This window comes from Spea bombifrons, chromosome 6 (assembly GCF_027358695.1).
Source record: "Spea bombifrons isolate aSpeBom1 chromosome 6, aSpeBom1.2.pri, whole genome shotgun sequence".
Taxonomy (NCBI): Eukaryota; Metazoa; Chordata; class Amphibia; order Anura; family Pelobatidae; genus Spea; species Spea bombifrons.
The window spans coordinates 30,920,484-30,930,748 of NC_071092.1; the positions used below are offsets into that span (position 1 = coordinate 30,920,484).

Here is a 10,265-nt window from a genome sequence, read left to right on the forward strand (position 1 = left end):
TAGTCGAGTAGCTACGGATCGGGTTCGATGCAAAGTAAGCACTTTGGGCTTTTCATAATTTGATGTCAGTTTTGTTTTTCCACACAGAGCACTCGGGTCCTCCTTTTCATCTTCAAATGTATTCAAGTTTCTCTGGTCGGAAAGCTAATAGAGAGATTCAGTGCCTCGTCAGAAATAGATATATTTCCAATGAGCTAATTCCCTGGTCAATTGTAACTTTGTGTTCCCTTTACGTAGATGTATGCTAGCCTCAAATTACTACAAGTGACCATTGTTGGTGACCCATTAATTTTACTCGCATTTCCTTACGTTCCATACTATGCAATGATGCACTTCTTGTAGTTGGAATCTCACTTACACAATATCCGATTCTAATACTTTGTGGGCAACACATTGATGTATTCTCTTCAAATGTTCCCCGTACCTCTCGCTTATTTAAATAAACAGGTTGTTGTGGGTTAATAATGATAAAAACACAAATTGTCTACACCGCTTAGTGGCTTTAAACCTTCCGATATAATACAAACATGAGGGTTGGATGTGAACGGACAAAAAAAAAAAAAAAACACGTCTGGAGAAGCAGACCGCATGGAAACCGGTACCCTCGTCAGAAGAGCTGCTTGCACGCCAGCATCTTAGATCTGGGCCTGTGTTCAAAATCACTGTTACTTAAAACGACTGATTACAGCGGCCGCAATGACGGAAGGAGTGTAAGTAAGACCATTCCGATACCTTATTATACATTTTTTTTAATAACACACTTTTTTTTTTTTTTTTTACTTCAACTTGATGGCAACTAATACATTACCCATAGAAACTCATACACCTTATTTGTCAAAATACAACCCATGAAGTGGCATGAAAGTGGAGATATGTATTGGCTACTAGGATACTGTTCTGCTGGCCTAAATCTCTTCTCGCTGGGCTCATCACCCGGGGTGTATTATCACGTCACGGTATCCTGCATCAGTTATCCAAGAAGAGAATGCCAGGGGCAGCTGTATACAGGTCTGCGCTTGGGGAAGCCTTCCCTATCCATCAGGTTAGTGACAATTGACGTGCCAGGACCGTCATGATTTTAAACGGGTGCAGAAAGCGATCTACGTTCGCTTTCTGCACCCAAACGTTGTTGCTGTGATGCCTCGACTTCGAGGCATTCAGCAACGCCGCGATCGGCACTAGGGGCCATGTCTGGCCCCTCCCCGGGGCATCAACGTCCGCCATAACAGAAATGTTAAAACGGCCACTGTCACGAAGGGTACAAAAAGTAAAATCAGCCTTTGTCACGAAGGGGTTAAAGACACAAGAGCGGAGAAAAAAAAGGGGATGGGCGAGTAAAAGTCTGCTTGGAGGGAATTAAGTCAGTAGCCTAAGCGGTTCATAGAAAGCTTAAATGTAAGAGAAATGCCAAAAAAAATGTGTTAAAGGGACATTAGCCATCAATGCATGTGATAACTGAGAGGTCTCTCTAACCCCTTCATGCCAAAGCCCGTACATGTACAGGCTCACAATGCATTGTTTTTATTGGGTTTAAGGACAGCCCATTGTCCTTAAGGGGTTAAATGTTTATTGTGACCCCCCCTGCAATAGCAGAATCCCCTTATTTGCATTTCCCCCCTCACCAGCTATTTTCTGTGCATTCTATATCTCCTGTCATGTGATATACTTACTGCCCCAGCCCCAACTCTGCGAACATTGTGTGCGCGTGTGCAAAGTGCTTCACCTGATTTCACGCAGCTAACCCGTGGAAAGTGATTGGACTGCAGTGGAGGAGAGCAGCTGCCGCTGCCCCCTAAGGTTAAGTACCCTCTTTTTTAAATCTTAATGAATGTGCCACTTTCAATCCAAGTGCCAATTTTTACTAAATGCCACTATCTGGGAGTTCACCAAGGAGGACAACAAGGAAGGACAGAGAAGACCTGGGAGACTCCCCACAATCAATATTCCACTGAACTGTCAAGTGCTGCCTACTGCTTTTTGTGTTTCCCCCCACCTCCATTCCATTCCCATCACCATTTTCCTTCACATACAGTGTTCACAATCCTCTTGTTCCACTTTTCTCTTTCCTCTGTTGTTAGTAAAATCATTATCTCTCTCCAGCCACCTGCAACCCCACACTATGTCTGTATTGCACCATGACTACTTTCTTCTCCCCTTCTCTCATCCCAAGCACTTTTCAACGTCACCTCCTCCCTTTCCCCCACCTCCCCTCACTCCCAGCAATCTCTCCGTTCGCACAGGTCCTATTCCCACCTCCTCTCGCTTTCTCTTCTACTATTTGTTTAGCAGCTGGGGATATTTCCCCAAACCCTGGACCTCCTTAGGTGATCTCTCCCCCATCCTCTCCCAGTCAACATTCCAGAAATCAATAATCTCCCACATACCCTGCCGCTCCTCCTTCCCCCATTTACCCTTGCGCTCTGGAATGCGTGCTCTGTCTGTAACAAACAAACAGCCCTACATGATCACTTTATCTCTAGTTCCTTACACCTTCTCGCTCTAACTGAGACCTGGCTATGCCCTTCTAACACTGCCTCTCCCGTTGCTCTCTCCTATGGTGGCCTACACCTCACTCACACTCCCAGACCTGATGACAGGAAGGGTGGAGGGAGAGGGGGGTAGGCTTCATACTCTCCCCTACGTGTACTTTTCAACCTATTCCCTCTGCCCCATCACTCTCTTTCTCTTCATTCGAAGTCCATGCTATCCGACTATTTCATCCCATCTCCATACGCGTTGCTGTTATATACCGCCCCTGGCCCGGCTAACATATTTCTCAATCACTTCTCTCTTCCTCTCCTCTGATATTCCTTCTGTTGTCCTTGGGGATTTCGACATCCCAGTTGACACCTCATTGAGTCCCATGGCTTCAAAATGCCTTTCTATTACCTCCTCTTTTGATCTCCAACAACATATTAACTCCCCTACTCATGAGGATGGTCACACCCTGGACCTTTTCTCTAGCACGTGCTCTCTCTCTAACCTTTCTAATTCCCCTTTCCCCCTCTCTGACCACCACTTCCTTTCCTGCTCTCTAACCTTGCCTCCTACTCACTCCCTTGCACCCCAACCCCGCCTAACCAGAGACGTCAGCTCTATTAACCTTCAGAACTTCTTCCAAGGCTTTGTTCTAGGGCCCCTTCTTTTCTCTCTTTACACTTCCTCCCTTGGCAAACTGATCTCATCCTTTGGCTTTCAATACCACCCGTATGCTGATGACACCCTGATCTATCTATCTATTATCCCCTGATCTCTCTCCCTCTGTCTTAGCTCGTGTAACTAACTGCCTTGCATCTGTCCCTTCCTGGATATCTGCACATTTTTTGAAACAGAACTTCTCATCTTTCCTCCCTCCAATGCTAAGATTCCCCCATCAATTTCCCTAGTTGCTAATGGTGCCATCATCTCCCCGTCTACTCATGCACGCTGTCTTGGTGTCACCCTTGACTCCGACCTTCCGTTCACCCCCCACATTCAGTCTGTCGTCTCCATCTTAAAAACACTGCCTGCACCCGTCCCTTCCTAACACAGCATGCCACTAAGGCTCTTGTCCATGCCCTGATCATCTCCCGTCTTGACTACTGTTATTCTGTCTGTTATAGCTGGTCTCCCTCTTAACCGTCTGACCTCTCTACAATCCACCATGAATGCTGCTGCCAGACTCATCTTCCTTTCCCGTCGCTTTACTAACGTCTCTCCCCTCTGTCAGTCTCTTCACTGGCTGCCTGTGTGATTCAGGATTCATTCAAAATCCTCACTCTTTCTTTCAAAGCCCTTCACAGCATTTCCCCTCCCTACATCTCCTCGCTCATCTCTAAATACACTCGACACCGGTCTCTCCGCTCATCCAACGATCTCCTTCTATCCTCTCCTCTGATTTCTAGCTGTCATGCACGCTTACGAGATTTCTCCAGGGCTGCTCCTATCCTCTTGAATGCCCTCCCCCGGTCTATCCTTCGCCCCACTGCCTTCGGTCCTTCAAAAGATCCCTCAAGGGCCACTTCTTTAAGGACGCTTAAAATATTGCACATTAACACCCCCCATATTCCCTTAGCTCACCCCTCCTCGCAATACTTACACTAGCGGGGCTAGTCTATCCCTTACAATGGCACCTTTTAACTATTGTGTAATACACCCTCTAGATTGTAAGCTCCTTTGAGCAGGGCTCTACTCACCTGTTGTCTCTGTAAGTCAATGTGTTATGTTACATACTACTTGCTATGTCTTGTCTACCCATTGTACAGCGCTCCGGAATTTGATGGTGCTATATAAAACAGTAAATAATAATAATAGTCTGCATTTGCGTTCGCTTGAACGTTCGGTTTTGTGGTCCTGTGCCAACTACGAAGCTGAAGATAAACCCAAACACGCAAAACTATTTTATACAGCCATAGTTAGCGCAGTTACTGCAGGACTTGGACGCCAAACGTATCATATTCCTTTTTTTTTTTTTTTTTTTTTTTTTATTTTTGCTGCTGGCTGAAAAATGGTCTAATCGCTATAAGCAACCACAGCAATAATCAGCTGGATCACTCCATTGGGCTTCATGATAATAAGACTAGAGCTGCAGTTAACCTAATGAAGCTGAGGGTGTTATGTGTTATGTATGTTATAATATAACTGATAAAGCGATAAAGCGAAACCAGTTATCAGTTTTCATAATGTTAACCTAATGAAGCGTAGGGTGTTATGTGTAATGTATGTTATAATATAACTAATTAAGCGAAACCAGTTATCAGTTTTCATAATGTTTTCCTCTGATGCAGGAGTCTTTCTGGCATCTTTTCTTTTTTATTTGCTTTTTTCTTCATCTGAAATTTTACTGTTTTGTTGTTTGTTTGTTTTTTTGCATGGGTCCTTGGAGCTTGAACACGAGAAAACATATTTGTCAATTGGCAAAAAAAGAGAGCATTCATCAAATGGTAAGCAATTAATATTTAATCAATCAAAAGACACAGGGGATGGGGAGGAAAAGCCGGCTTTGATGGGCAGTCATGTATTATAGTACCCGCACCACGCCAGAGACAGACGGGGATAAAGGACTGAAGAGCGGAGAGCATTTCTTTTGGTGAACAAAGGTGTGGGCAAAGGGCAAGCGTTGGCTTTATATTGGGTGCTGTCCGACGGTAACGCTTGCCAGCACCGCATAATGAAAATGCCTACCTGTACCCTCCTAGCATTATAATCATTCTAAATAGAGACGGCTCTATGGTGGCCCTGGGTTGTTCCTCTCCCTACACAGATCTCCATTACTATTATTACACATTTTATCCCGTCTACACTTAAGGACAGTCTATTCTGTCCTCAATGTGGATCTGAAACCAAAAATGAACCACTGCCTACCTCTCAAATCCCTAAAGAGGGAATTAAGGAGTTAACACATATTATATGTGTTTATCCGTAAGTCTCTGCTTCCATTGGAAACTCTGCAGGTTTTTGAATTCCGGACGGCGCTGATTCATATTCAATTTCTTTGTAGTACATGGTGCTAATTAACGCCCAGCAGTAATAGCCGTGTAAGACCTCACGCATGCACCTTACGCTTACGCTGCTCATGGCTTCCTTTTTATTGACTTTCAACTCCGTAATCTGACTCTTTATCTGTTGTTAAAAGTGGTGGCAAGAAACCCAATCCTATTTCAGTTATCTGGCTGTAATCATCGACCTGACCGCTGTCCAGTCCTGTTCTCTGGTGACCTGACACCACTCCTGTGTAATTCGCCTGCTACTTCCGGTTTCGCGGCCACTTCCGGTTTCGCCCAGGTCCGTTCTGCGCATGCGCCGATTTCCTGGTTTGCGCATGCGCAGTAGGATGTGCCCCACTTCCGGTTTCATGCCCACTTCCGGTTTCGTGCCCACTTCCGGTTTCGGCCAAGTCCGTTCTGCGCATGCGCGGACTTCCGGTTCTGCGCATGCGCAGTAGGAGGTGCCCCACTTCCGGTTTCATGCCCCACTTCCGGTTTCGGCCAAGTCCGTTCTGCGCATGCGCGGACTTCCGGTTTTGCGCATGCGCAGTAGGAGGTGCCCCACTTCCGGTTTCATGCCCCACTTCCGGTTTCGGCCAAGTCCGTTCTGCGCATGACCGAAACCGGAAGTGGGGCATGAAACCGGAAGTGGGGCACCTCCTACTGTGGAAAGTGCGCTGTAACATACATACATGTGGTGGTTTGCAGTGCGATCATCAGCCGCAGCAGAAACGATTTTAAGAGAGGCCTCTTCAACTTTATAGCCGCCATGCCTGCCGTAAGCATTCTTGTGTTGCCTTTTTTTCTACTTAATCGAAAGTTTAGACATTGGGGGATATGCTAAGACATGTGTGCTTGGTAGTGGCTATATCACACGACCAGATACTATTTTCAAGAGCCGCTCGCTGCCAGATGCTTTTCTAGTTATTATAGTAAGCTAAAACGTTTGTTTTATGTTTGTTTTCTTCTTTTGCCCTCTGTGGCATGTCATGAGTGAAGATACACGTCTCTTAAATCAGCCTGTCCGTTTATTAACTTTATTTTATCTGTGCCAAGGAGACGCTGAGTTTGTAAGCCCAGGAGCTTAGTGAGAATGTTGCATTTAAGTGTTTATATATATATATATATGTGTGTGTGTGTGTATATGTATATATATGTGTGTGTGTGTGTGTATATGTATATATATGTGTGTGTGTGTGTGTATATGTATATATATGTGTATGTGTGTGTGTATATGTATATATATGTGTATGTGTGTGTGTATATGTATATATATGTGTATGTGTGTGTGTATATGTATATATATGTGTGTGTGTATATATATATATGTGTGTGTGTGTGTGTGTGTATATATATATATATATATATATGTGTGTGTGTGTGTATATGTATGTATGTGTGTGTGTGTATATACACACATATGTATATATATATAATATGTGTAGGAGTAGCCATGTTGACCTGAATCATCTCACCTTAAGTTATTCCTCCTCCCTTTTGGGAAGTACATGTAGGTCATGACATGCTGTCTAAGAGAAAAAAAATAGAGGCCTACAAGGCAGAGATCTGTTCTGCTGGGTTTGCCACCTTTTGCCAGGGTTCTTGACTGGCTCTTATTTTTAAACCCCATATCTCCAAAAACAAGTTTATGCAAAGCAGGATCTATGGGCAATTTTTGTCATGGTTTAATGATGGTAAAAACTGTAGCTGTGTGTGTGTGTGTGTATATTTATATATATATATATATGTGTGTGTGTGTGTGGAAACTTTAGCTACAGCTAACATAGTCTTGAACAAGGCTAAATAACTGGACATACAAGATGGATTTCTCGTGTCTAGCAGCTACTGTTGTTCTGTAGGATCATGTCTCTGTATATCATCAAGCTGGTAAGTGCTATTGGGGCTCGGGTATGTTTTTGTATGACTAGGACTTCAAGCCACAAACACTGATGAATTACATCAATTCTACAATGAGCCGGTGAACAAAATCTCGGCCAGATTGATAACTACTTGAAGAGTTTGACTGTGGGTATTGTTGCTGTGATCGTGGTGATATAAACTGGTTTTGAGCCTAAGAGACAATTACTTATTTTCTCAGTAATGTTCCATTAGATGTATAAAATATCACAAGGTATAATACGTTCCCCACATAGATTGTTCCCCCCCACACACGTTTAAGATAGGCAACTTGGACAACAGGATAGCAAATGCACATCAGCTGCTCACGCAAGATGTTGAGAGGTTTTGTAACAGCGTGGTGAACCAGTATTCAAACTTAAGCAAGGTGAGTTTCCTCATGGCTCTTCTAGTTGTGAGTGTTTTGTTACCTTTTTTTTTTGTTTGTGCTGGGTACTTCAAAAATAGGCTATGGCCCTTTATGCTCTTACTGTATTTCTTTCACAAGGAAAATAATTATAAAGTTAATGTAGCTACCATTTATATTACCAGTATATTACTTACACTGTGAGATTTACAGACAGGGGCCTCCTTTACAAATGTATCCATAGCTTTTGTACCCCAATAAAGTTGTCTGTAGACTGCTGTACTTTCATGACTACATTTACATTTTATATAGCACCAACAGATTTGGTAGAGCTGTTACAATAGGGTACCGTAAAAGTAAATACAACTTACAAATGAACATACATTAAATATACTGGTACCGAAGCTGACAATCTATTGGCTACACGTATTATGCCTCCCCCTTTTTTATGCTGTTATTTATCAATAAAATTTACATACATGCATACGCTGTTCTTGTGAATAACATGTAATCATTTGCCATTGTGGTCTGGATTTACCCAAGGTGCACTTTGCAGTGTTGAACAAAATACCGTCTTTCCACGTTAACTAGTGGCTTGCTTTCCTATTCTTCTGTATTATACATATTTCCCATTATTGTTGCGGGTATACAGAGTTGTTATATAGTATTGTGAGTTTCATTTGTTATTTTTTTTTCTTCAGCTATTTTTGGATATCGTTCTGTATATTGTCAAGCTGACAAATGCTCAGGTAAGTTTTTGTATGACTAGGGCTTCTTTAACAACACAAGTCACGAATATTGATGAATTACATCAATTGTGCAAAGAGCAGAGGGCCAAAATCCCGGTCAGATTGAACAGTTAGACTGTGGTTATTACTGCTGTGGTCATCGTGATATAACCAGGTTCCCCCCCCCACACACACACACTCACACTCATGTTATCTGAATTTTTCATAATGTAGAAAATCAGCCAGGACAAATCATTCTTCACATGCTGATATATATTTTTTTTTTACTTGCATCCGAGTCAAAAAATTATATTATACGCACATGGATTATTTTTAAGAGTTTAGAAACATAGAAAGTGACGGCAGATAAGAACCAGAAGGCCCATCCAGTCTGCCCAACCTCTGAGTACTCTCCTTTAGTACTTGCCCTTATCCTATATCTAGCTTGGCATTATGCCTATCCCATGCTTGCTTAAATGACTTTACTGTATTAACATCTACCACTTCCACTGGGAGGCTATTCCATGCGTCCACTACCCTTTCCGTAAAGTAATATTTTCTGATGTTACCATTAAACCTTTGCCCCTCTAGTTTATGCTTGTGTCCTCTTGTTGCGGTTTTATTTCTCCTTTTAAATAAACTTTCTTCCTTTACTTTGTTGATTCCCTTTAAGTATTGAAATGTTTCAAATCATGTCCCCCCTGCCCCGTCTTTTTTCCAGGCTATATAGGTTAAGATCCTTTAACCTGTCCTGGTAAGGTTTATTTTGTAATCCATAAACCATTTTAGGAGCCCTTCTCTGAACTTTCTCCAACATATCTATATCCTTCTGGAGATACGGTCTCCAGTACTGTACACAATACTCCAAGTGAGATCTCACCAGTGATCAGTACAACGGCATGAGCACTTCCCTCTTTCTACTGCTAATACCTCTCCTTATACAACCAAGCATTCTGCTAGCATTACCTGCTGCTCTACTGCATTGTCTACCTACCTTTAAATCCTCAGAAATAATTACCCCTAAATCCCTTTCCTCACACGTTGAGGTGTTTTTTTTTTATGGTATGTTGATTATTTTTTTATTCTTTCAAGTAACCTTAGTAACTCTTTCTTTCTTTCTTTCTTTCTTTCTTTCTTTCTTTCTTTCTTTCTTTCCATGCATATATAGGGACCAGCCAGCATGATGGCTTCCCTACTCGTAGCTGACCTTTTCCTTACACACCTTAGAAGGCCTATTGGTAAGATGACAGTAGCCGAGCAGCGGTATGAAGGTGAAATACAGATATGTTAACTCCCGTCTCATCATCAATAGGTAGGTACGTATGCGATCTTCTGGCTTCCTGTATTTTCAGATTGTATTTATTTTTGTAAATTTTGTAAAAACTGAATGTATTAAGTACATTTTTGATATAATGTAATTTTGAAATAATTGATATAACTATTATGTCCCACTTACACATTGCTTGTTGCTGCCAAATATGATGGTCGTTAACTCAATTAATAAAAACCTTGTACTTACTAGGAGCTTGGTATCTGTAATGTGTAATTAAATTATACTGATCATTTCTCTTTTGTATTTATTTCTAGTGAAGAAATGGCCTTTTACAATGGAAATAAAAAAATAAAAGAGATGCGAATGTGAACATGGTGGTTTTTGGCTACTCGCACCAGACAGGAGACCATCAGAAAATGTTACTGGCAAGAATTATTTGCATGTCATACTTTAGTAATATTTTTCCGTTTGCTATAGAAGATTGTGACAGTTTAGCGTTGTTATTATTTACTGTGCGGTATAGGTAGGCTGTGGCG

General features: G+C 42.2%; 1 protein-coding gene across 4 annotated transcripts; it reads left to right on the forward strand.

The window, feature by feature from the left end:
• Nucleotides 1-6,137: 6,137 nt before the first annotated feature.
• LOC128500833 (ATP-binding cassette sub-family D member 3-like) lies at nucleotides 6,138-10,083 on the forward strand. 4 transcript variants are annotated; one of them, XR_008354953.1, is made up of 5 exons: nucleotides 6,138-6,243; nucleotides 7,649-7,749; nucleotides 8,430-8,477; nucleotides 9,625-9,772; nucleotides 10,044-10,083. XR_008354953.1 is itself a non-coding variant. In XM_053470127.1 (5 exons), exons 1-4 carry the CDS (start codon nucleotides 6,235-6,237, stop codon nucleotides 9,745-9,747), a joined length of 285 nt encoding a protein of 94 aa, XP_053326102.1. In that variant the 5' UTR covers nucleotides 6,138-6,234; the 3' UTR covers nucleotides 9,748-9,772; nucleotides 10,044-10,083. The 4 variants fall into 4 exon arrangements, 2 of the variants coding, with proteins under 2 accessions (XP_053326102.1, XP_053326103.1); XM_053470127.1 differs by having other exon boundaries at nucleotides 7,645-7,749; XM_053470128.1 differs by having other exon boundaries at nucleotides 7,645-7,749; nucleotides 9,625-9,768.
• The last annotated feature ends 182 nt before the right edge of the window (nucleotides 10,084-10,265 follow it).

What these genes read in the sequence shown, in the direction of transcription:
- LOC128500833 (XM_053470127.1), top strand. An exon ending in AGTATTCAAACTTAAGCAAG is followed by an intron (nt 7,750 to 8,429) that starts GTGAGTTTCCTC and finishes TTTTTTCTTCAG; the next exon opens with CTATTTTTGGATATCGTTCT. An exon ending in TCAAGCTGACAAATGCTCAG is followed by an intron (nt 8,478 to 9,624) that starts GTAAGTTTTTGT and finishes ATGCATATATAG; the next exon opens with GGACCAGCCAGCATGATGGC.